Genomic DNA, 27490 nt, shown 5'->3' with positions numbered 1-27490 from the left:
AGCCAGAGAATGTTGTTAAATTCTGTTGTGGTAAATCCAATATTCTCACTCATTCTAACACACACACACACACTAAAATACAAACACATATTTATACACCACCAGTGCAGCTCAAAGGAATGATTGGCATCCGTCTGAATGCTGACCGGAGGGAGGGTCAGTGAGAAAGGGAGAGGGTGGGGAGTACTTCAAGGGAGCAGGGAGGGTAGGTCTTACGGAGACCGAAAGAGGGAGGGAGAGGGAGGATTAACCGAAAGAGGTAGAGGGGAAAGAAAGTTGCAAAGAGTTGGTGGCGAAGTAGACAGAAAGAGGAGACTAGTGAACTTGGTTGAACAATCTGTGGACCAGGTGTGCTCCTCCTCTGCCCAGCACGGAGTGTCTATTCCTGGGTAGAAAGAGCAAAACAGGCCCCTCTGGGGCTGGATCATGGGACAGAGCCTTCCTCTGGAGACCCCAGCTCAGGACCAACACATCCCCCGCAGAGGTGAGTTTCTAGCTTACTTACTCACTCACTCAGTCACTCACATACACCTGCTCTATAATCAGTCTCACACAGTCACTTACATACACCTGCTCTATAATCAGTCTCACAAGTACACATTTATAAATAAACTCACACACTTTTACTCACTTGTAAAAAATATCCTTAGTGATCAGTTTTTCAATTTCCTTTCAACATCTTGGGTGCTGAAAGAAGTTTGGAGGGCAGAGGAGAGGCGGGGCTGAAGATTGTGTAATCAACAATGTTGCACACTTTATTTATCTCTCTTTACCACAGGGAATGCTAAAAGTCACTGGGATCAGGTGGATGAATATCAGCTGTGTGTGTGCGTGCACCCACATTACTGAGTGCAGGATACCCTTCTGACATGCTGTATGCAAAACAAAAAGATTAGCCGCACAAACACATGTCTCACTGTTTGCGGCAGTAAACTGAGATATTGAAACATTTTTCTGAGGGATTACTGGAAATATGATTGTCTGTCTGAATGTGTAGAGTGTTATGTGCTTTTTTTGGAGCCATTCCATCCAGCTTTCCCTCAGTATTGTTGTGGTCTGTTATCCCATGGAGGTTAAGCCTACGAGGTTGGGTTGTCTTGCTAGGTTATTGTATAGAGATTAAGTTAGGCAACCAGCAAGTAATCGGCCTAGTGTGCCACTTGTGTAACAAGTTAAACAAGCACACCATGCAAAAAATGGACCAGCCCATCTTGCATTTGAAATGCCAGATGGCCAGTTCGACCCTGTGTGTAGGTACTAGTACACAAAACCAGGTTGAGAGATGGCTATCTTTTCAACCGAAAACTTTAGGTATTGGAATTACCTCTCTGTACCACCCACTAGTGACAAGTCAAAACTTATCTAGGCTCCATTTCAAAACATGGAAGGTGACTAGTTTAGGGTTGAGGAGGGAAAGGGTGGGCTTTCCTTGCGGAAGCAGACTCATATCTAAGTGATCAGGCTGCTCGAGGCAGTGGGCCTGCTGCTGAGGCCCTTTAAAACAACACTATCTGCTCTCCACCACATGCTCACCTGACTGCTCCTGCTATGAGTCATGGGGCTGAGGCTAAACCTGGATCATAATTAGCTACAGTTTTTTACGCAAGATATGTGATAACTATGTTTCCATACTCAACGTTACAGCTTAGCTTATACAAAACGTTGCCATAGATTTTTCAACTAACCTGCTCTTGGCAATACTATCTTCGTTCTCGTGTCAGGTACAAGATTATCTTCTAAATGTCCGTGTCCAGTTGCTGGTGGTTCTACAAAAAAATATATTAAAACCATGTTTTGTATCGAGCGGGAAATGCCTCTTGCATGTGTGTAGATCTTTGTTTTTCTCGCACTGTGTAACTTGCTGTCATCTATTAGTAGAAACAACTAGTTCCTGCAAAGATGCTGGGAAATGCTAGATGTGCGTTGGCGAAGAGCCTCCCAGCACGGCACAAAACATGGATTGAAATGCTTTCGGATTTTTTTTCTCCAGATTTTTTGTAGAATCACCTGCAACTGGACACTCACATTTCTAAGAACATTTTCCCTAATGACCATTACTCAGGCCTCTTTCTTTTTGTGGTGGGAGACTTGGTGTGAGATGATGTGTAGTTCGAAAAAATATATATATGACAACTCTTTTTATTGACTCGAGTTATGATTCGTTTTTCTGAGTGATTCATTCATTTTTTGTCGTTCTTTTGAACTGCTGGCCGCAATTAACACTACAGCAGGATTAATACGAGTCAAAGATCAAAGATCATAGTCAGTAAAAAATAGCTCAACTTCCCATCACTTGTCTGAGGTGTGGAATATGTTTTGACACCAGGTGTGGCTATTAGCATTGCTTTGAGGTCATCTCAGTCTGGCGTTTTCCACTAGATAGTAAAGCCACAAAGTCGAAAATGGCTATATTGTAAAAATGGGAAATCACGTTTTAAGTAGATAAATTGTAGAAATAGGTGGAATTTATGACGTTGTGGCTGTGGTAACTGTTACAGGCTTTGGTTTTCGAGGTTAGTTCTATTTAGTTGTGGATGCGCACTGATTGGAATTATCCTAGTTGATCAGGATGTGTTGCACCTGTTGCCTCATTAGTCAGTCGTTAGTTTCAGGTGATATTTAAGAGCTACAGAGCCAATGCTTCAGTGGGCATATCTTATGTGAAACAAAGCCTTTTTTATCATGTCTCACCTGTTTGGTTTGTGCCACATTTATTTGCACTCCATTACCTAAGTTGGTGTGAGTTGTCTTTTCCTTTAGTTTGTCTGCTATCAGGCAAATCCAGTGGGTGTTTGTTTGGCCAGCACCCAGTCAGTAGGCACCCCCTTGGATGCCTTTTAAACCCCCACCTGTTTTGTTCTGGTTGTCAGAGGCTCATTTGGTAGTTGCCTATTTCTATTGAGCAGCAATTTTATTTTTATTATTTTTGGGGGGGTGTGTGTATGTAACATTACTAGTGACGACCAAGTCTGACCCTGTTTCCTTATTGGCAAGCTCTAGATGGGCTGGATTCCTGATTGGACAGCACTGTCTAGCCTGGTATCCTTGCTGTCACTGCATCATTCACTTTGAACTTTTCTTCCAGACCTCTCTAAGGTCTGTTTTTACATAAAATCATTGTACACAACACTTAAGGATTCTTCAAGAGGTCTGGGTGATTGATGATTTTTAGAAGGGAGTGATGATGATGGACGGTTTATGGTATTGTTATACAACGGGTGGGTCTAATCTTTAATACTGATTGGAAAAAAACGCATTCCAGCCGGTGTCTATTCCACAAATTAGCACCGGCTAAATCTATGACGTTAAAATGCCTATTTACTCTGTTCCATCTGACTGCACAATCATCCCAGCCAAGTTATAAACTTGATCTCCATTATAAAAAGCATCTAGACATTATCTCAATTTTCTTTTACACTAACATTTAGTTTTCAACAGAAGAGATTTGTATAAACCTTATTATAGAACATAAAGACTGAACAACTGGATAGCGTCTCTAGCAACTGAGCCGATAGAACGAACGATCAGCCAGCTTGGGTAGCAACCCTAGATTTGTGTCAGGACTATATCTTGTGGAAGAATGAAATGGTTTGAATAAATTAATCAAAATAATGTTTTTAATGAAAATATGTCAATCATTATTTGAATATGTTGGTAACCCGTTGTATAAAAGTGATGATGCCCTTGAAACCGGTGTTTTGAAGGATATATTGGCACAATTTGCTAACACCCCTGCCAATATACCGCCTTCTGGCATTATCACTTAATATTATGTCCTGTGTGCTTTATAGCCTGTACTATCAGTTGAAACAGGCTCTCTGTTTCCATGTGAGTGGTGGAGGTTGACTTTGTTCTCTGTCACAGTTAGAATCAGGGTGGAGTACCGTTTCCTCCCTTGTTTCCCAGAACCCTCCCCCCTTTCCTCTGTCCGAGTCACACAGCTGCAGACAGCCTACACACACCGGACCTCCACTCACTCTTCAGGCACGCTTTTGACAAGAAAATGGGTATAGGAAGGATCCATTTGGTCACCTTTCGAATCTCCGGGATAAGATCAACTGTATTTCCTGCTACCAGCTGAATGGAGTGAATGTGCTGCCGTGTGTTTCTGGTAGTATCAGTCAGTCAACCCACTGTGGATCTGGAGTGTGTCGGCCCAGCACAGCCATCATTTATCCTGCTTGAGTGGATTTTAACTGACCTGCCTGCCTGCCGTGCTCTCCTTGTCAGAGGCAAACCGTTCTGCCAGAGCCTGCTGTGCCTGTGTGTAGGAGAACCAAGGAGGTGTATGTGTTACAGACAACTGCGTTTAGCAACTCATTCTTTGGACATCGTGAACTGAATCCACTGGTTTTTGTAACTTCCCGAAGAGATGGCTGTACATGGTTTGGACCTGGCCTCTGGACTTTGATGTTTTGTCCGTATGTGGCTTTAGTAGCCTTCTGTGGGTCTCTGCACTGTCACAGCCGCCCCCCGCCCCTCCCTACCTAGGGTGTTGGGATCGACTAGGGACAAGTGTTTGAGTTTTTGAACACAACCTTCTGCTTCCTCATGGCATGCTGCCTCAAGTCCCACCACCATGGAAGCTGGACCCTGACTTCTCACCCAGGTGACTAGCTCTGTAATATAACCTCCATGACCCTGCTTTGGAGCCCATTCCACCTTTTGACATGTTTCCTCTACCTCCACTTCTGGTGTTTTGAAGCTAGGTATTGTATAGTATTATTACATCTGCCCATCAGCAGCTGGCAAATATTATAGTGTTTTTTTAAGCGTGCGTTGTTGTGTGAACCGAATTGCTGGGGCAGTGTTATTGTCAGGACATCCTATGTTTGTGGGACTGGTTGGTTGTTTTGCCCCAGCCCTTCTACACTGTAAATATTATGTCTGCTGAATTAATACCTCCACTTTTGAGGAACCTGGCTCGCAGAGATGTTCTGTGACAGGCCTTGTGAAGCTCAGCACCTTGTCAGTCAGCCTGTCAATCACCTGAGCTGTTACCATGGCAGCTGGATGTCTGTACGTATCTCGGAGAGAGACTCACTCAGGCCAAAGAGAGAGTCCTACCTCCAAATAATTTTAAAGGTGTATGACTCCACATTGTTAGTGAAAAAGCATAAAGAGTGCAATGTGTGTTTGTGTGCTTCCACATAGCCTGTTGTTGTTGAAAGGCTTATAACAACATTCTCCCAGTAGGGAGGAATGTGAGACTCTTGATTGTGGGAAGCTATAGGCGGAGGCTAATGCAAGAGGAACTCTCCCATCTCATAACTGTTGGTTACTTGGTTGTGAATGTGTGGAGGAGTACATGCGCTTTCACTATCACCCTGCCAAAGCACACACAGTCCCAGAGCTCTGAGCTAACGTTAATAACCTTCCTAATGAGCCTGGCACTCCCATGTTCTTTAATCACGGTGCATATGGGTGTCAGGCTAGCATAGCTAGGCTAATGTTCCTCTGCACTTTACTCTTGTGTGCATATGGGTGTCAGTCTAGCTCAGTTAGGCTATAGGCTAATGTTCTAATACTACACTTTACTCAAGAGTGTATGGGCCAGGCTAAACAGCAGCTGGTGCACAAGGTTTTGCTCGCCTGAGTTAGAGCTCAGCTAGGCTACTGTAAAAAATGTCTGGGCAAGGGTTACCTCTGCTCTCTGCGCTGTTGATATGTTGCAGATGCCCAGTTGTGGTTGTCATAGTTCAACAGTGTTTCTTGACTCTCTATTCTTGTCTCTCTGACGCCATTGCTCCAGTTGATGAAGTTGACCACCTGCACACCACGACGGAGGGAGATGGGGACAGCACCCCTCTCCCATTCAAGGGCAAGGGCAAGTTCTCTACCCTTGGCAAGATCTTCAAACCATGGAAGTGGAGGAAGAAGAAAAGCAGTGAGAAGTTTACGGAGACTTCAGAAGGTTTGTGTTATGGTTTCGTTGTGTTTGTTAGTTTTTATGTGTTGCATTCAGTCTTTATCAAACGCCTTTCAGTGTGTTTTCTTGTCTCCTGGTGATATGGCCAATTTTCCAGTGTGTACAGTTCAGTCTGCTTTAACAAGATGATTGTTATAGTGGTTAGAATAATATGATTTTTATTTGAAGATCTGTAAACTTACATCTTTGACTTCTGGAACGTGAGATGACACTAAAATCTGAAGTATTATCTTTGGTTTTATATGCTATCTGGAAGAAATCTGAAAAAAAAAACTCAGTGCATTAAATTCTGTGTGTTGACGGCAGTTCTGGAGAGAAAGATGTCGATGAGGCGACCGAGGCAGGAGCTTATAGAACAGGGAGTGCTGAAGGAGCTCCCGGAGAATGGTAAGAGTGCTGCCACTGGTGATGTCACTCACTCACCAGATCCCCACATGACTCAATCAGCCAGTTCCAGTTGGCTCACTAACCCTTCCACTTACCCCGAAACTTTGAATGTTTGGCAAAAGATTGCGCCGGAGGGAGAAAGATGGCGCCGAAGGGTAGGGCTGCCGTCTTATCGGCTCTTAACCAACCATGCTATTTTTTTTTTCTTTCCGTTGTTCGTAAATTTTTTGTACATAATGTTGCTGCTACAGTCTCTTATGACCCGAAAAGAGCTTCTGGACATCAGAACTGAGAATACTCACCTCAAATTGGACGAGTCGGACTCGAGGGATATACTACGGACACCCGACCATGCCCAGATCCACGTGATTCGCTGGAAAAGTAAACGTAGGTTTCACGGAAAGAAATCAGGATGCCTTGTGAGGATCAGGCGACGAGTGGCTAATCTGCCCTTGCCTTCCGTTCTGCTAGCTAACGTTCAATCGCTGGAAAATAAATGGGAGGAACTGAAAGCACGTATATCCTACCAACGGGACATTTAAAAACAGTAATATCTTATGTTTCACCGAGTCGTGGCTGAACGGCGACATTAAGACCATACAGCTGGCGGGTTATACACTATCGGCAGAACAGAACAGCAGCCTCTGGTAAGACATGAGGTGTGGGCCTATGCATATTTGTAAATAATAGCTGGTGCACAATATCTAAGGAGGTCTCAGGGTTTTGCTCGCCTGTATCTCATGATAAGCTGTAGACCACACTATCTACCTAGAGAGTTTTTATCTGTATTTTTTGTAGCTGTCTACATACCACCACAGGCTGAGGCTGGCACTAAAACTGCGCTCAATGAGCTGTATTCCGCCATAAGCAAACAGGAAAACGCTCATCTAGAGACTGCACTCTTAGTGGCTAGGGACTTAAATCAGTTTTACCTAATTTCTATCAGCATATTAAATGTGCAACCAGAGGGTAAATTCTAGACCACCTCTACCCCACACGCAGAGAAGCGTACAAAGCTCGCCCTCCATTTGGCAAATAAGACCATAACTTTATCCTCCTGATTCCTGCTTACAAGTAAAAATTAAAGCTGGAAGCTCCAGTGACTGGGTCAATAAAATAGTGGTCAGATGAAGCAGATGCTAAACTACAGGACTGTTTTACTAGCACAGACTGGAATATGTTCCGGGATTCTTCAGATGGCATTGAGGAGTACACCACATCAGTCACTGGCTTCATCAATAAGTGCATCGAGGACATCGTCCCCACAGTGACTGTACGTACATACCCCAACCAGAAGCCATGGATTACTGGCAACATTCGCACTGAGCTAAAGGGTAGAGTTGCCGCTTTAAAGGAGCGGGACTCTAACCTAGAAGCTTATAACAAATCCCGCTATGCTCTTTGATGAACCATCAAACAGGCAAAGCGTCAATACAGGACGAAGATCGAATCATACTACACCGACTCCAATGCTCGTCGGATGTGGCAGGGCTTGCAAACTTGACACAAGTGTTACTTCAGTGTTACTTGCCCGGTGACACAAGCCTACCAGACGAGCTAAATAACTTCTATGCTCGCTACGAGGCAAGTAACACTGAAACATGCATGAGAGCATCAGCTGTTCCGGATGACTGTATGATCACGCTCTCCGCAGCTGTTGTGAGTAAGACCTTTAAACAGGTCAGCATTCACAAGGCCGCTGGGCCAAACGGATTACCAGGACGTGTACTCCGAGCATGCGCTGACCAACTAGCAAGTGTCTTCACTGACATTTTCAACCTCTCCCTGTCCAAGTCTGTAATACCAACATGTTTCAAGCAGACCACTGTAGTCCCTGTGCCCAAGAACAGTAAGGTAACCTGCCTAAATGACTACCGACCCGTAGCACTCACGTCTGTAGCCATGAAATGCTGGTCATGGCTCACATCAACACCATTATCCCAGAAGCCCTGGACCCACTCCAATTTGCATACCACACCAACAGATCCACAGATGATGCAATCTCTTTTGCACGCCACACTGCCCTTTCCCACCTGGAACACCTATGTGAGAATGTTATTATCTATTCTTTAATAACTCTACCTACATGTACATAATAACCTCGACACCGGTACCCCCCCCGCACAATGACACATTGACTCTCTACCGGTGCCCCCTGAATATAGCCCCGCTATTGTTATTTACTGCTGCTCTTTAATTATTTTTTATTCTTATCATTTACTTTTTTCGGAATTTTCTTAAAACTGCATTGTTGGTTAAGGGCTTGTAAGTAAGCATTTCACTGTAAGGTCTACCCCTGTTGTATTCGGGCGCATGTGACAAATCAAATTTATTTGATATATGTAAAGTGTAAGCAACATGTTGGACGCTCCACCACTACCCTACATATACCTATCCAGACCCTTCAGATCTGCAAACATTTAAGGGTTAGGGCAGCCAAGGGGGAGGGAGCAAATTGGAAATGGCTTTATCTTTATCAGACGACAGTCCAGGGCTATCACACCTACACAGACAGCATAGTCGATGACAATAACAGTTTCAAATTCAGGACATTCAATGGCAGTTGAAGAAAGGCAAATTCACTCTCATGCTCCCTTTCAAACAGTATAACTGTATATTTTGGGAAGAAAATGACATGGCGTTTTTCTTGAGCTGGGGAAAGTGGAACGAATGGCACCCTGCAGCGAAATAGCTTTGAAAGTCAGTGTGTTCTGTGCTCTTACTCTGCCGGCATCAGTGTTGCAGAGGCCTGTTTATTAAACACATTTCACTCCATGGGCAGAGCTCTGTTCCGAAGGGGTTGACAGTTAGGACACCTTTCTCAAACCTTACATTCTGAATAGGGCTGCGAAATCGTGTCCAGATGCACCGAGGGAACAAATCCAAAGGTCCATCCTGCCGTATTTCAACAAGCCAATTAAATTTGCCCATTTATACTCAAATATGCAGAACATTTTGAGTAGAGATGATGGCTTTGTTAGATTTCTGGCTAACCCCTCCCTCACACTTGGTTGGTGACTCAAAGTAGTGTAGTTTATAGATCTTCTCATGTGTGCATGATGATTGTCTCTGTATGGAAAGTCTCACTGCTTGTATCCATTGTTGTGACAGAAGGGGACGATCCTCACAGCCCCAAGCAGCCCTACGTGAAGAATGGCCACACCCTGCCCGTGGGTGGTGGAGGGGGCAGAGGGCAGGAGAACCAGACAAGACCCCCCTCAGACTCTGGGATGAACCCCTCAGACTTTAAGATTAACCCAGCCTGGCTGCCCCAGCCAGAGGACCGCAGGGTCCGCTTCCCCCCGGATGTAGACCGCCATGGGGACCAGGGTGGCCCCAGAGGCTCCGGACATCAGGAGGAGGGCCAGCGAGGAGGTGGAGGGCGGTCCCAGGGGGAGGGGAAGTCTAACATGGCCTGGCAGGGCCAGGTGGTGGGCCAGGTGCAGGGGATGGGACAGGAGGAGGGTAGACGTGGGGGCAGACTACACCCTTCTGATGGAGACAAGCGGCCGGGCCTGCAGAAGGCGCCATCAGAGGACGGAAGGAGGAGTCGCCCCGCTGAGACAGCATGGAAGCCCACCCTCCCCCGGCACGCGTCCGCAGAGGAGGGAAGGGCCCGTAGAGGTGAGCTATTAACACCAACACATTCTTTTACTTTTATATTTGTATGTATTGTTGTGAATTGTTAGATATTACTGCACTGTTGGAGCTAGGAACACAAGCATTTCGCTACACGCAATAACATCTGCTAAATATGTGTATGCAACCAATCAAATTTGATTTGACACATAAAAAAAATATAAAAAAATAAAAAGTAAAGGTGAAAATACACACCCTTCTTCTGTAGAGTAGGGTGAAGCTGTCCCTAGACACTGATCTAAGGTTTGTGTTTTTCCCCCTAATGGAAGATTTGAAAAGGATCAGCTGATCCTAGATCTTTGCATAAAGGCAACTTCTACCTGGAGCCTGGTTTTCTGACTGCCCCTCCCTCCCTCCTTCCAGTCAGTCTTCCTCCTCTTCAGTCCTCTGGTTTGGGCCCAGATATAGACAGGAGTCTCGGAGCCTCTTTGCTCCCCTGAGTCCTGCTCCAGCTATGCGTCTTATTCAGGAACAGAAGGGAATAGAAGGAATAGCTCATCGTCTCCTCCTTTCGTAATTAATGCGGCACTATCGTTTTAACCATTCCTGCCCTTAAAAGCTAATGCCTCTCAGCTCAACCGTAAACCTGCTGAAGAGCTAAAGCTAATTGATACAATTCCAGCTATTACACACTGAGCTAAATGGCATTTAGTGTCTGCTGTTTCTTTTAGATATTATGCTGTCCCTGATTTATCTTAATCTTCTCGCTTTCTCTTTCTCTCCCTCTATTGTCTCTTTTCTCTCTCACTTCTGACACTTCCATTTCATCCCTCCCCCCCTCTCCTTTTCTCCCCTTTTCTCTCTCCCTCTGTTTTCTCTGACCTACAGTGCCTTCAGAAATTTTTCACACCCTTGACTTTTTCCACATTAGTTGTTACAGGCAGAATTTTAAATTTATTCAATTTAGATTTTGTGTCAATGATCTACACACAATACCCCATAATGTCAAAGTGGAATTATGTTTTTAGAAGTGTTTACAAATTAATAATAAATGAAAAGCTGAACTCTTAAGTCAATAAATGTTCAACCCTTTTGTAATGGCAAGCTTAAATAAGTCACTACAAAGATACAGGCACCCTAACTCAGTTGCAAGAGAGAAAGGAAACTGTTAGAGTTTAGAGTTTAATGGCTGTGATAGGAGATAACTGAGGATTGCTCAACAACATTGTAGTTACTCCACAATACTGACATAAATGACAGAATGCAAAGAAGGAAGCCTGTACAGGAAACCTGTAATCCAACACAACACACCACGGAGTACCACTCTTCATATTTTCAACCATGGTGGCTGGATCATGTTATGGGTATGCTTGCCATTGGCAAAGACTAGAGTTTTTTTTAGGATGAAAAGAAATGGAATAGTGCTAAGCACAGGCAACGTCTTAGAGAAAAACTTGGTTTAGTCTGCTTTCCAACAGAAACTGGGAGATGTCGTGTCTTTGTCATCATTAAAGGTGAAGACTGTTATTTTATCAAATCAATTCTCTGTAATTATTATTACATGATTAAACTAATCATGTAAATTGTATTAACTAGGAAGTCAGGGCTTCATGGAAAATCTTCAGATAACAAAGTTACAACTTTCAGAATATAACTCTTCAGATATTTTAATATCTGATCAATTAGTCTTCTATTAATGAATTATTCTTTACCTCACGTCAGTCTCATCTGAACGTCGTAAATTGTTGGATCTCTGCACAAACCCAGGCTGCACTATAAATCATCCATGCACCAATTTGCTTAATTATTTATTTACTAACTAACTAAATAATCACAGAAATGCATAAACAAACAAACAAACCGTAGATATTGGTTACTAACAATGATGGGGAAGATTCCCTAGTGGGCGCAACCGATATGACGACTTGGTGGACAAAGGGAAGGGGGTGTGGACTGAGAGAGCTGGAAAGACAAAATGGATTCATTACACAGTCTATAATCATATACATTGAAATGCTAATCCTTCTCACATGAACGCTCACTCATTTAGGAATAATTGCAATCTATATATATTTACGCCCATATGTCGTTGTGATCTTCTCTGTTGGAATCATCAGTCTGTCTGTGGGAGAGTCAGTTCATCAGAGAGTCTCTGGTTACACATGGTGGTAGCTCTATCGGCGGCTCCTGATAATGTCGGTTGTAATGGATACATCAGGCGTCCATTGTTCTTAGAGTAGATGTTTCGGTGGTTGTCGGTATTCGCATCCCAAGTTTACATAATTTCTAGCTGCAGACTAGTAATTAGTATCTAAGATTTGCTCTTATTCTGTAGTGATTGATAGTCTCAGAGTTTAACCATTTCCAGGCATGTAGCCAATGCTCCACATGGTATGGTTTTCTAATCTTGGTACTCAAACCTGTGCCACCTCAGCTTACACCGAGGTATGCGTGGTCTTCACTTTTCACAATCAAAGCTCACTGTGGGTTTGCTTAGTCTGAAAAATATTTTCTTAGGAGGGGCTTTTATTCGTAACAGTAGAAAACGCGGTTCCATGATGCCAGATCATGTCTTCGCTCACGGGGGCGTGGCCGCTGACTAGTTAAACTTTACAGGGAATACAATTCTATCAAAATGAAAGGTTAACATCACATTACATTATTTCACAAAGAGTTTCATCTTTAACTCATCAAGATTTAGATGCAAACACCATAATTGAGAAATGTACGCATTCAGAGATATAGTTGTGTGTTTCCTGTCCTCTATGAAGTTACCAAATGAAACACACTCAACATAACTGTCCCTTAAGTGTCCATTGACCCTTCCCACATTCTCACAAGTGGACATTTAGTTTCATTTTCCCATTTTGGGGATTTAGGAGTTCGGCCACGTGAAATCCTTTGTTCACTCTGTGGTCTCTCTCTCTGCATGAAAAGGGGAAGAGAGTCTCCACCAGGAATTTACGACCTGAGATAATAGAACCTGGGTGTAGTAGAGAGTGAGAGAGGGGGAAGCCACTATCTACACCCAGAAAGGGCCACGTCATGACAGAGACAAATTCACCTTTCAACAGGACAATTACCTAAAACACAAGGCCAAAATATACACTGGGGTTGCTTACTAAGACCACATTGAATGTACCTGAGTGGCCTAGTTACAGTTTTGATTTAAATTTGCTCTATGGCAAGACTTGGAAATGGCTGTCTAGCAATGTTCAACTTGACAGAGCTTGAATATTTTTTTTAAGTATAATGGGCAAATATTGTCCCATCCAGGTGTACTAAGCCCTTAAGAGTGTCAGAGCTGTAATTGTTGCCAAAGGTGATTCTAACATGTACTGACTCAAGGGGTTGAATACTTATCTAATGAAGATATATTGCGGTTTTATTTTGACATTGAGCATTTTGTGTAGATCATTGACAAAAAAAGGACACATTTTAATCCCACTTTGTAACACAACTAAATTTGAAAAAAGTGAAGGAGTGTGAATACTTTCTGAAGGCACTGTGTTTCCTCTTTTCTCTGTGACATCAGCATGTGATAAAGACTTGTCTATAAATAAACTTCAGCTTTGAGAAATGGCGTGGGATAAGAAGCAGGGTGGAGGGTTAGGGGAATGGGGGGAGGGGGTTTGGTAATTACAGCACTGTTTGTCTATACAGCTGATCCCCTGATAATGACAATATACACACACACACACACACTAGAGTGGCTGAGTGAATGGCACAAATTGTCTCAGTGCTCCAACCCAAGACTGAAACATTTATGTTTTTAGGGAGATGCATAATGTGATGAGATGGAAAATATACTATTATTGAAAGAAACAAACACGCTCCGAAAAGCCTAGCAGTGTGTAGCGAGTTGCTGTGTGTACGGTCTTTGACACGAATGCGCCCATGTGTCTCTCATGATGATGATTAGTGATTAAATGTATAGTGCTCTTTAACACATGTATGTTATGTAACATATTTTTTGTGTGCTGTGTGTTTTGCAGAATCAGATTTTGTTCCTGACCCAGATTCGCTGCGGGATACTCTCCGAGAGTCGCTGCCCCCCAAACAGTCCATTATGCCCCCCAAGTGGCTGATAAGCTCCACCTCCGAGCCCGGCAGCGAACCGAACCCTGCAACCACATACTCTTCCTCCTCCTCTTCTTCCTCTGCAGTTGCAAAGCCTGCCCAAACTGTCTCCTCTGCAGGCGCCAACACCCAATCTTCAGCAATAGTGTCCCTTGCGCCATCCTCCACCCCCCAGGCGACCAAGCAGCCACCCCTCCCCCTGCCCAAGCCCGTCAACAGGGGCGTTAATGCTGCCATGTTGGGTGAGTAGTAGTACTAGTTGTGGTGGTTGTAGTAGTAGGGGCCTGTTTAATCACAGAATGGCAGAATTAGCCAATGAGATGCCCGGGGAGACCAGCTGCAGTTTGCATCGATGCACACACACACATTCACACGTGCACATGCACAATTAGTGGAGCTTCCACACGTAACTTTTAGTCACGTGTCATATGCATACATGTCTGCAGAAGACTCATGTCACATGCATAGGGGTTACTACAAGGGACACGTGCACGTTGCACGCATTCTCACACACACACACTTTGCCACTCTCATCCTTATAATGATGTTATCCCTGCGGCTCCAGCAGCTGTTCCCCAGCCGATGACTTAATAAGACTGAACTATTTTAGACAGCAGCAGCAGAGCAGATTTTCCCTGGCATTGTACTCTCCCAGGACACCACTGACTCTGGTGGCTCTGAGCCTGCTGCTGCTCAGCTCCATGCGAAGACAATATTGTTGTTTTTGTTGTTACCAGGGGCGTATCTCGTCAGGGGAGTCTGACTTTATTCACTGTTGTTCTCTTTGAGATCTGATACGCCTATTACCTTAGGACTGTTTTAAACACATTATTACATGTAGGTTGGTTGGTTTAGGCTGGGGCTAGTAGGCTTGGAAGTCATTTGCCGTGCACTCGTTTGTCACCTATTCGCCATCTATAGTCTGTCAAGCTATTTCATATGTACGTTCTAGAATGTGTGTAGACATTTCAGCTGTCATATTATGTAAACAATTCCGATGTATTAAACCATGTCGGATATGTTAATAAATGGGGCATAGAATGGGGCTTTTCATGATGTAGCAGGAAGGAGAAATGGCATTAAGAAGTTGCTTCGCTGATAAACTTTCTGCGTTCTTAATTTGGTACAGTTACAATGCGTTCAGTTATTGTCTACAATACATTTTAGCCAGTACATTTTGTTAGGTAATGTTCAAACCAAGGTGTTCATAAACTACTGGGAAAACTTGTAGATCTAAAAACTCATCCGGCATGGTACTGAATATGCAATCATTGCTTCCCCAGCTGTTGTTGAAACATATCAAACTGTATATGAATGCTAGCTGAGCCTGTAGTGACTGTTTTCAAAGGTATTTCAAAGTTATTCCACTAGTTAGTTAGGAATATTCCTAACAGTTAGCTAGGTGCAGAGTGATTACTTCCAATGGCTAACCTAGAGGGCCCGAAACGGAAGGAGTTTTGATTTCCTCTTCACTTTCCCCACTTGGTGCCCCTCTCACAGCCCAGACAAGCCTCTCAGACACTTAGCGTAACACTCGAATTACACAGACCCTCTTGTTCTGGGTGCCAGTAGTGCGTTCAGTGTAAGCATATCCACCTTGGTCGTGTCCATTAGACACCACATGTTTTTTTTAAACAGGAAGGACTACCTGGACTGTTTTTAAAATGGTGTGCTACGGTGTGCCCTAATGAACATCACCCTAGTGTATGTGTAGTTAAGGTGACCAGATATTGGAAATGAAAATCTGGGCATGGAACTATAGTTAACTATCAAATTTCAATATATTCCATTCAAATACCTGTATTAATTATAACACAGAAATTGATTACCCCTCCACAGTTTTCTTAGGCTAGCCATTTTAGAATCACCTGTTTAGTAGCCTAGGCCTTCATTTATCAATGTTGTGTACGAACAGAAATGTTCGTAAAATATGCGTGTGGGATTCAACAATTTGTACTTATAGTTGAAGTCGGAAGTTTACATACACTTAGGTTGGAGTCATTAAAACTTGTTTATCAAACACTCCAAAAATGTCTTGTTAACAAACTACAAGTAATTTTTCCAAAAATTGTTTACAGACAGATTATTTTACTTATAATTCACTGTATCACAATTCCAGTAAATCAGAAATGTACATACACTGAGTTAACTGTGCCTTTAAACAGCTTGGAAAATTCCAGAAAATTACGTAATGACTTTAGAAGCTTCTGCTAATTTACATCATTTGAATCAATTGGAGGTGTACCTGTGGATGTATTTCAAGGCCTACATTCAAACGCAGTGTCTCTTTGCTTGACATCATGGGAAATCAAAAGAAATCAGCCAAGACCTTAGGAAAACAAATTGTAGACCTCCACAAGTCTGGTTCATCCTTGGGAGCAATTTCCAAATGCCTGAAGGTACCACGTTCATCTGTACAAACAATAGTACGCAAGTATAAACACCATGGGACCACGCAGCCGTTATACCGCTCAGGAAGGAGACATGTTCTGTCTCCTAGAGATGAACGTACTTTGGTGTGAAAAGTGTAAATCAATTCCAGAACAACAGCAAAGGACCTTGTGTAGATGCTGGAGGAAACGGGTACAAAAGTATCTATAGCCACAGTAAAATGAGTCCTATATCGACATAACCTGAAAGGCTGCTCAGCAAGGAAGAAGCCACTGCTCCAAAACTGCCATAAAAAGCCAGACTATGGTTTGCAACTGCACATGGGGACAAAGATGATACTTTTGGGAGAAATGTCCTCTGGTCTGATGAAACAAAAATAGAACTGTTTGGCCATAATGACCATCGTTATGTTTGGAGTGAAAAGGGGGAAGCTTGCAAGCTGAAGAACACTATCCCAACCGTGAAGCATGGGGGTGGCAGCATCATGTTGTGGGGGTGCTTTGCTGCAGGAGGGACTGGTGCACTTCACAAAATAGATGGCATCATGAGTCAGGAAAACTATATTGAAACAACATCTCAAGACATCAGTCAGGAAGTTAAAGCTTGGTCGCAAATGGGTCTTCCAAATGGACAATGACCCCAAGCATACTTCCAAAGTTGTGGCAAAATGGCTTAAGGACAACAAAGTCCAGGTATTGGAGTGACCATCACGAAACCCTGACCTCAATCCCATAGAAAATGTGTGGGCAGAACTGAAAAAGCGTGTGCGAGCAAGGGGGCCTGCAAACCTGACTCAGTTACACCAGCTCTGTCAGGAGGAATGGGCCAAAATCCATCCATCTTATTGTGGGAAGCTTGTGGAAGTCTACCCAAAACGTTTGACCCAAGTTAAACAATTTAAAGGCAACGCTACCAAATACTAATTGAGTGTATGTAAACTTCTGACCCACTGGGAATGTGATGAAAGAAATAAAAGCTGAAATAAATCATTATCTCTACTATTATTCTGACAATCTGACATGATATACTTGAGAATGTGTGTAAATTTAAGCACACCTCTGAGCATGCGTACACAGCACCTTGTGGTAGAAAAGTCAAACTGCTAATGGAATACCATCTACCAAAATGGTGGAGAAAGGATTGACATACTGGACCAAATCATAAACTATGAAGAAAAAAGATAATACATGAATAGTTCATTCATTCATGTATTTATTTTATAGACACTTCAGCTATTAATAGTTTTCTCAGGGTGCTATCGAATTCATAAACATGAAACCATTTCAGCCTAATTGAATAATAAAGTCAGTTAGAAAGAGAGTTGAATGTAAGGTTGAAGGCAATTTAGTTAAACCAGTTAAATAACATAAAAGGCAACACTGAGGAATTGTGACTTGTCCAAAATAGCAAATCTTGCATTGCTGGAGGAACTGGCACAAGCTGCATTACGCAGGGAGCGTGTTTTCAATGAGTGTGCAGTTTTTTTTGTTTGTTGCTGAGAGCGACAAACAAGTAGATTTCGTTTTCCAAGGCATATTGTATATGTATCTCTGCAACCAACTCTCGCCAGTATTAGAAAGGGAGACGAAACGCACCAATGCCATCCCAATGCATACCCAAGTCCTCTCCACCCTGGGATTTTTGGCCACTGGAACATTCCAACGGGATATTGCGGATCGGTCTGGCATTTCACAACCAACCATGAGCCGATTATTGCCTGCAGTCCATCGCGGCATTATTTAATTGACCCCACAATACATCCAGTTTCCGTACACTGCTGTGCAACAGGACAGAGGGAAAAGGGATTTCCATACCATAGCTGGATTTCACAATGTCGCAGGAGCAATTGGCTGGACCCACATCGCAATCGAAGCACCATCATTGAGCAAATTTAACTTCTTCAACAGAAAAGGTTTCCATTCTGTCAATGTGCAGATCATCTGTGATTCACATTTGGCTTTGTTGAATGTAGTGGCCAGGTGAGACACATGATTCATTCATTGTGCAGAACCATTCATTCGGACTTAACATCCAGGAAGGAGCTGTTGGGGATGGATGGCTTATTGGTAAGTGACTTGTGTTTTATTTGCCATGTTAGACCTCTACTGGGAAACAATATCTGAATGTTGTGTTCATAATTGCAGGAGTCTGGGGTTACCCATTGAAAACATGGCTGATGACTCCCCTCACAAACCCCTCAAACCAACAAGAGGCAAGGTACAACCAAGCCCACGTACACAGAAGAACAGTAGAGCGCACCATAGGCCTGCTGAAAGGGCGTTGGCTGTACTTATCTGGGACAGGAGGCACACTGTAATTTGCCGCTGAAATGACTTGCCTTCAAATGCCATTACGTGAATGTAATACAATGTGCAAATTCCTTTTTAGGTTTGCTACATTGTGAAGGATTGCAGTGTGCTCCACAATATTGCAATCAAAATTGGTATTACACTGAATGATCCACCTAGGCTCGATGAGCCCATGCCTGATGGAGTGTTTCCCACCACCCATAGCTCTGGCACTGAGGACAAGAGTCAATATCACACAACAGTTTTAGGTATCTGTTCTTCCAAATATTGTAATCAAATCGACAAGGAAAACACATTTACATTGCACCAGTATTTGTCTCTAAGGCTGTTGCATACATACTCCATCTGCTGTTTGAATCTTAGAATTGGTTTATTGATCTCGTTGTTTCAGTCAAAATATGTTGCGCAGCTGAAGCGCTTGCCAAAGAGGACACCCTTCTTGTGGGCCTGGGGATGGCTGAGGAGTCAGAAAAATCACCCACATCTGTAAAGATTTAATGTTTTGTAATTCTGGTTATATTAATTTTGTTACATTTAGTTTGTTATATTTATTGTCAAGAAAAAATATTTAGATGTGGTCCATATCTGAATATGGTTGCGAAAATAAAGCTTGACTTACCATCAGTTGGTGTGTCTGGTATTCCTTCAGGGTCTGGGAGAGGATCCTCAGTATCACCATCACAAATTATGCCAGACACTGAGGTCTCTCCAATTATGCTGCCAATGCGCTGGTCCATAGCAGACAGTGAAGAGTCACTCTTACCCTTCTTACACTTATATCTTCCACTTCGGTGATGAAAAGTTCTATTTCTGCAGTTTTCTTTTGTGTTCTTTAATTTCTCTATGTTGGCGGACAGAAATGAGTGACATTTCTTGCAGATTTGAAGGGAAGGTTTGTGACCATTAGGGGTCATTTAGGGCGGTTCTTTATGTAAATGAGACTTCACGTGCACTAGCACAGTGTTTTAGAACGTGTCTGACTTATCAAGGCTAAATACTTTCCGGTGTCTGTAAATCAAGCATACGAGCAATTGATAAATACCAACTTTTTGGGGATTTGTACGAGATAATTTAGAAGCTTTTCTACGCAACATTGATAAATGAGGGCCCTGGTGGGCATGGTTGTTCATGCGGTGGTTACATGTTTGTATCAATGATCAAACGTTCTCATAAATGGTCAAACAAGTTTGGTACGGGGATAGACAATTTGTACATGCACATTTGACTGGATACAGCATTTTATTGTTGAAATATCAACCTAAATGTAACTTCACAGTTGCATCTTTCTTTCTGAGGGATAATCATGTATATTTTCAGGGACAGCTCTAGCTGGGGACAGGCCACTAAAGTTGGGGACTGTCCCTGTAAATCAGGGACGTCTGGTCACCCTATACACACTGTATACATTCAGCCAGCCTATATGAGAGCTGAAGGCCTGCGTGTCATACCTCTCGTCCCCCGCCAGCCTCCACTCTACAGGGGGGTGTGAACCAGAATGACTCCCAACTGCCCCTCTACTGGTCCTGCTGGAAACGCGAGGGCGACTATGACGTCTACCTGTCCCTCCCGGTCTACCTGTGTCGGCGGGACGGCAGAGGCCTGCGGTCAGGTAAAACAAAGGATGCCCACCAATGCCCCTCTTCACTGGCATCGCCACAGCAATGGTGCCCACCCTGTCTCTAACGTCTTCCCGAGCCTGCGTTGTGTGTGTGGCTGTATGCCCCCCCTTTTAACGTCAACCTTCTGGTCACCAGCGTCATCATATTGCATCATCCTGACTTGAAATGCCTCATGCCAAATGCTACCTGGATGCTACTGCTGGACTAACCTATAACGGCCTGGATTGAGTGCTCTCTTATGCTCATGCCACGATAGGCTGCATGTACGCAACAAGGTTGAATGAGAGTGAGGTGTGCGTGTAAGTGGGTTTATGTGGGTGTCTGAGCACCATATGTGTACTACCACCTCTGGCATGTGAATGGGGGAGTAACTGAGTGTCTCCCATGATGGCTAGCTGTGGCTGCACAGCGCAGACCAGGCTGCCCCATAAAGGCTAATCCACACATCTGCTCTGGAGCAAGAAAGGAGAGAAGGGCAGATGAAGGGCTTGACTCTGTTTAAAGCAGATGTTATAGTCCAATCCTGTCTACTGCATGCTTCATGTCTGGCACTTTAATTGGTCAGCTGCTGTGATCTATTGTACTCCAATGCAGTATATGTCCATGGCTTTGTATTTTAATGCTATTTCATGTTAACACATCCGTCAGCAACTGCATCAAGCTTACATATTTAAAGGTTTGCATGCAATCGCAAAATGTCTATTCCAGCTTGGTTGAACAGGGTTTTTTCATAATTCTCAGTTCAGAGATGCTAAGAAGCGATGGATGCATACTGGCCAAATCGATTTGTGTATGTTCTGTGTGTGTTCTAGAGCATGTGTACTTATTCAAACCCTCACTGTAACCTTGATTGCCACATGCACCCGTTTGTAATGTAAGACCCTGTCGGATGCACTCATGTGACCTGGGTTTGTGGATCTATGCATTCATGTGGACTCAGTCATGTGATCTGGGTGTGTATATCCATTCATGTGCACTCACCCATGTTACTTGGGCTCGATCTTACATGTAAATGGAGACGTAAACAAGCATGTGCACTCACTTGATCCGCAGTTGAAAGACCAGATTTAGGTTAATAAAGTAAGTGAACATGTGTTTTTATCAGTGTGTGTGACACCTTCAATATACTGTGTTTCTCAATCCCACAGGCAACCTCACCCAGGCCGGTACCAGCCTTGTGCCAACTAAGCCCTCTCCACCGATGCCCCCCAAGAGGACCACCCCTGTCACAAAGCGCAACCCGGAGGACCCCTCTGCGTCCACCCAGTCGGTCCCGACCCCCTCCCCCTCACTGCTTTCTCCCGAGGACCATCATAACCACTCAGTCGGCTTCCAGATGCCTCCCCTTCCCCGCCCTTACCCAACTACATCCCCCTTCCCCCCGCCAGCATCTGCACACGCACTACCTCCACCACCAGCACTCCTACCAACATCCCATCCCTCAGCCCTTGCTCTTTGACCCCCCCAGCCCCACCAGTGAGCCTCCCCAGCGTCCGGCCCCCGTCCCCCTGCACATCATGATCCAGAGGGCCCTGTCCAGCCCCGGCCAGGCCCAGCCACATCCCGACGGCTCCCAGCGTTCAGCCCACTCCCTGCTCTTTGAGACGCCGCCCGAGTACCAGGGGGACCGCGGCCGGCCCCTAGCCGTCAGCATCCAGCCTCTGAAACTGTGAGTCCAGTGGATATTTCATCAATGTTCTAGACTTGAGTAAAACACACACCTCAAACATTAGGTGTAAAGTTGGCAAGACCTTGTCTAGGACTTATGAATGAATCTAGCCACACAATCTTTCTGTGATGCCAATGATTTATTATCAGCTCCGTCAATAATATGTGACTGGCGGCTTTTCCTATTTCTGTTGAAAACTCATCTGATCTCCATTTCTCTCTCTCTCCCTCCTCTCTCTATCAGGGCTGAGGATGACTACTCTGAGGAGGAGGAGGATGATGATGATGAAGAGGAAGAGTACGATGGGGAGCTTCCCCAGCCAGAGCTGGAGCCACGGAGCAGGAGGTGCATGGTGGGAGAGCCCAGCATCAACGTCATCCCCGAGGGGCCCAACAGCAGTGAGGAGGAGGAGGAGGAAGAAGAGCAGGACCTGCAAAGGGAAGACAGCGACTCGGACGGGCCAGTGCTCTATAAAGATGAAAATTCAGATGAGGATGAGGAAGATGAGCCTCCACCCAGTATGTATCTCTGTCTCGCTTGAATTTGGTTATGGATAAACATTTATACTCAGATACAGCAGCGTCTTTAAAATACTGTAAAAATAAGTATGCCACCTAGCAGACTCAGTGGCATATTAGAAGTGACTTACAGTAGCGTGAGCGCATACTTTTTTGTATGTGACTATAATACCTGTGGAAATGTATCCCCTGATTTGGGCACTGCACTGCACTCTTACCAATTGAGCCACACAGGATACCTATACAGTACCAGTCAAAAGTTTGGACACACCTACAGTGGTTGCTCCACTAAAAGTTTTGCGATTTATTAAAAGTTTTGCGATTAGAGGTAATTTGTGGTTCAGTACGGTACCCTGCGTCACTACTTCATTGCTCCAGACCAGCGCAAGGGGGAGTTAGGGCACTGATTATGTTTTTGGGTCCTACTGTGTCTCTAACTGACAATGAATGGGCGACATAAACCTAAATAGAAAACTATAATTGCGCACGACTTCAATATTACTTACTAAAAGTGTTGTTACACTAAGGTTTTTATTATTTTATTTTGTTAGGATTATTTTGCTTTTACTGTAGTGCTGTAGCCCACTCCCGACTGGTCACGTTGTACATTTACATTTAAGTCATTTAGCAGACGCTCTTATCCAGAGCGACTTACAAATTGGTGCGTTCACCTTAAGACATCCAGTGGAACAGCCACATTACAATAGTGCATCTAAATATTTTAAGGGGGGAGGGGGTGAGAAGGATTACTTTATCCTATCCTAGGTATTCCTGAAAGAGGTGGGGTTTCAGGTGTTTGTACAGCGCCTAAGTGGCGCAACTGTCTAAGACACTGCATAACAGCGCATGCTGTGCTGCTACAGATGCTGGTTCAATACCCGTGCTTTCTTCGATTGGGAGACCCATGAGATAGATGACTGTGGGTTTTTGGTTTCTCTCCCTCTAAAAACAGAAATAAATCATTCTAAATAATTCTAATTCTAAATAACAAACAGGCTTTATTTACAAATTAGTAACAATGTCTCTCCCCATGAGATCGTCAAGGCAAAGAGTGGCTACTTTGAAGAATCTCAAACATAAAAATATATTTTGTTTTGTTTAACACTTTCTTTTTGGTTACTACATGGTTCCATATGTGTTTTTTTAGTTTTGATGTCTTTACTATTATTCTACAATGTAGAAAATAGTACAAAATAAATAAAAAACCTTGGATGAGTTGGTGTGTTCAAACTTTGGACTTGTATTGTATATCTTTCTATACCTGACTACATCTCTCTGTGGTTCTTGTTCAGGTGCTTTGGCCAGCAGGGTCAGAAGGAAAGACACGTTAGCTTTGAAACTGAGTAACCGACACGCCCCAGAGAAACATGCTCGAGAGGACAAGTCCAGCAGTCACACCGAACGACGCACTCCGGGACACACACCAGGTCACACACACCAAGGGTCAACAGGGCTGACATGGCAGAGCAGGGAGCAATGGGAGGCCATACGCACACAAATAGGCTCTGCACTCACAAGGTAATAGATAAAGCCACACAGTCTCACTATCATTTTCTTCTCGCTCTTTCCTCTTCTCTCCAAATATACACACACCAAATCTAACACAAGGTTGATGTGAACTTCTATCCTCTAGGCGTCTCAGCCAGAGACCCAGTGCAGAGGAGCTGGAGCAGAGAAACATCCTTCAACGTAAGTCTTTCCTACTCCCCATCACAATTTTTCTGACAGGTGAAAGCTTTGTGGTGGAGGCATGGAGCGCTTGCTTTCACCCGTCCCATCATGTCTAATCAGAGAACTAAAAGGAAGGGAGGAAGGAATAATGCACTTTTCTGGAATTAGAATAGGGCCTAGGTTTTCACCTAATCACAGCTCAGTCCCCACTGGTATTTCTCTCTTAGTAAGGATTCTTGTTATTTATATAAATGAGGCCACATTCCAAGAGCATGAGGCCACTTCTTATCAACGTGGATTAGATTTATTTTATTTTATCTCAGTCGGTGTACTTGTGTATTTGTACCTAGTACCTTTATTAAATCGCATTGGAAAATCGTATTTTTGTGAAATAGACAGCAATTGCACAATTTGGTTAATGTCTATACAGGGTTCTAAACATTGGTTTGACTCTCTCTCCTTTTCAGCCAAGAACCAGGTAGACAGGCAGGCGGAGGTCCGAGAGATCAAACGTAGACTCACCAGGAAGGTAACACCAGTGACACACACACTCACTACTGTTACCTGTAATAATATATTTCTCTCATTTAACAGAACATTTACGCACAGAGGAGTAACGAGTGAATTGTTATAAAACAAGCTGAGAGAAAAGGGAGACTGGCAATGAGGCCCTTTATCTACTTCCCCAGATTCAGATGAACTTGTGGATACCATTTTGGCTTTCAAAACTACTTCTAACTTCCTTCATACAGAACACAAATTCATCTGACTCTGGGGAAGTAGAAGTAACTCTTCATTTAACTCCTCCTCTAGCTGAGTGAGAGGCCAACGGTTGCTGAGCTACAGGCCAGAAAAATCCTGCGCTTCCACGAGTATGTGGAGGTCACCACAGCCAATGATTATGATCGGCGAGCAGACAAGCCCTGGACCAAGCTAACACCCGCCGACAAGGTACAATCAGCTGTCAGTCATAGCTCCCTAAAGCCCACGGCTTGTAATGCACTTACTTATTGACACCAGTATATCTTATTGCCCAGTAATGGAAGTATATATTTCTGTATTTACTTTAGCAGTTAGACGCTGTCTTATGCAAGTCTTAATTGTATTAACTTTCCCACCTTCGTCCAGGCTGCCATTCGGAAGGAGCTCAATGACTTTAAGAGCTCTGAAATGGAGGTTCATGAAGACAGTAGGATCTATACAAGGTACTTCCTCAGCCTATGGACAACATGTAATTGTGTAAATAACTTCATAATATAGATCTTGCATTAACATACCAAGACATTTGTTTCGATCCCTTTAATTGGCTGCTCTTACAGCCTTGCAAAATACCTTTTTGATATGTTGAGTTGTAGTGATTGATCAAATTATCATTGATGTCCTTTTCTTTAGGTTCCACCGGCCTTAGTATCCACCCCATACTGGAAAACACTTACTTAACCAGTGGCCGGCAGAGTCTCTGGAGAGGAGTCGCGGGGTCTCGGTGCTCCCTAAACAGACTTCCCTTTTATGTTGCTGAATGTACTGTACAGATCATCAAGGAAGGCCCTGGAATTGACTGAACGGAAAACAGGGGGACTGAGGACCAGATGCAGTATTTCTATCAGACAATAGGGGGTACCAAGTGCCAACAAAGTGAAGAGGTGGCAGAGGGGCTTGACCCAGAGGGCTGACTGGGAGCCACTCTGCCGATGTGTGTTATCCTTCAGGGTTCCACTGACAACGACCTTTTGCCACCTCTTTCGATGTTGCCTTTTTTCTGATTTTACTCTGTATGGCACAGTTAACCCATGTTGCAGAGATGTAAATGTAATAACATTACAGTAATAATAGTCCTAATAATGACAGCTACAATAATAAACACATTAATAATAAATGTTAGAGACGAAGCTGCAGGAAGAGAATGAGGAGGAAGACGACTGTGGGATTTGCCATTCTCCTAACTGGAAAAGCTCTGTGATTTCTTAGACTGAAACTTGAGAGTTCTAATAGTGACAACTGTAATGCATAATATTTTGATCACATCAGAAATTACTGCTTTTATTTGAACCTGTTTCAATAGTGTGCATTTTTACATTTTAATCATTTAGCAGACACTCATCCAGAGTGATTTACAGGAGCAATTATGGTTAAGTGCCTTGCTCAAGGGCACAGCGGCAGATTTGTCACCTAGTCCGCTTGGGGATTCGATCAGCGAACTTTCGGTTACTGGCCCAACGTTCTTAACAGCTAGCCTGCCTTGCCTGTATTTATATTTGGCTGTGACGCGGGGTGAGCATTTGAGCTTTAACTAGTCATAGGAAAGAACACAACGAGGAGGTAGTTGGTGTGCTATTCTTTTTTTAAATTAGTTTCGTCATTTTTTTTGCCAGACTCTGATCCCCATGCTGACAGTAGAATGCTGTTTTCATATCACAGATTTCTTCATTTCGCTGCATGAGCCAACACACAGTGCAATTATTGAATCAACACTTTTTTTTATTTATGCTTTTTTATTTGTGTTTTTTGTACTTCTCTACATAGGTCAAACCATGCAATGCTGCAAATAATAGCTGTTTTAAAATGCTAAGATTATGATGGCATCTTAAATAAAACAAAAGTTTCAATGTTACATTCTGTAAAGATTTGTATCAAAGTGCAGTTGGCATAGATCAGGATTTGATGAAAAAAACACAATTAGTGGATTTTACGGTTGACAGGGAATCATTTCGTCAGGAAAATACTTTTTTATCTGGAGAAATGTTACATGCGTTGTATTCTGGCCAGTAGATTACAGAGTCCTTTAATGTACAGATGCATTTAGGTTACTGTTGTGTATATATTGTTCTTCCTTATTATTTGAAAATAAATGTTAACTATAATAGTATTATAGGTTGCTATTTTTCTAAGCACAAAATATTACTGTATGATTAAACACTACAACAATGGGAATCTTTAAGTGGTCAGTTTAACTTAGTTTTTTTACGAAATGTACAATTTTAGTAACTGCCTGTAAATAGTCACCTATAATTAAAAACCTTAAATCACTCTGAGTCTTTCACTCTTTGAATCCCACTTCCCATCTTCAATTGTGAAGATCCAGCTAAATCCTGTAATTCCAAATGAATGGGACAATATCTCTCATTCATCTGGGATTCAGGCATCAGCTGAATCACAAGAACCGACAAGTGGATCTAGACTAGTTAATATTTTAAAAAATAATAATAATCATTTATGGGTAACTAGTACCTTACTGTAGTAGATTTTCATTAAAATTGTTTTTTAAAAATACATTTTTAGCAAAACAATATTTCTCAAGCAAGAACAACTTTGCTAGGACTAATCACGTTTCCATCCAG

The 27490-nt window shown here is 43.3% G+C and overlaps 1 protein-coding gene across 1 annotated transcript; it reads left to right on the top strand.

Annotated features, from left to right (window-relative positions):
* Positions 1 to 729: 729 nt before the first annotated feature.
* Positions 730 to 27179, top strand: LOC115141430 (phosphatase and actin regulator 4B-like). Its single transcript, XM_029680287.2, is given in 16 exon segments — positions 730 to 4609; positions 5753 to 5914; positions 6236 to 6316; positions 9428 to 9940; positions 13891 to 14217; positions 20141 to 20284; positions 21443 to 21634; positions 21637 to 21666; positions 21669 to 21963; positions 22207 to 22481; positions 23774 to 23999; positions 24115 to 24170; positions 24620 to 24681; positions 24966 to 25103; positions 25281 to 25357; positions 25545 to 27179. Coding segments are annotated over 16 exon segments (2652 nt in total). The 5' UTR covers positions 730 to 4551; the 3' UTR covers positions 25561 to 27179.
* Positions 27180 to 27490: the final 311 nt, after the last annotated feature.

The sequence above is a fragment of the Oncorhynchus nerka genome, linkage group LG14, assembly GCF_034236695.1.
Source record: "Oncorhynchus nerka isolate Pitt River linkage group LG14, Oner_Uvic_2.0, whole genome shotgun sequence".
Lineage (NCBI taxonomy): Eukaryota > Metazoa > Chordata > Actinopteri > Salmoniformes > Salmonidae > Oncorhynchus > Oncorhynchus nerka.
This window is presented reverse-complemented; position numbering and strand designations above follow the sequence as displayed.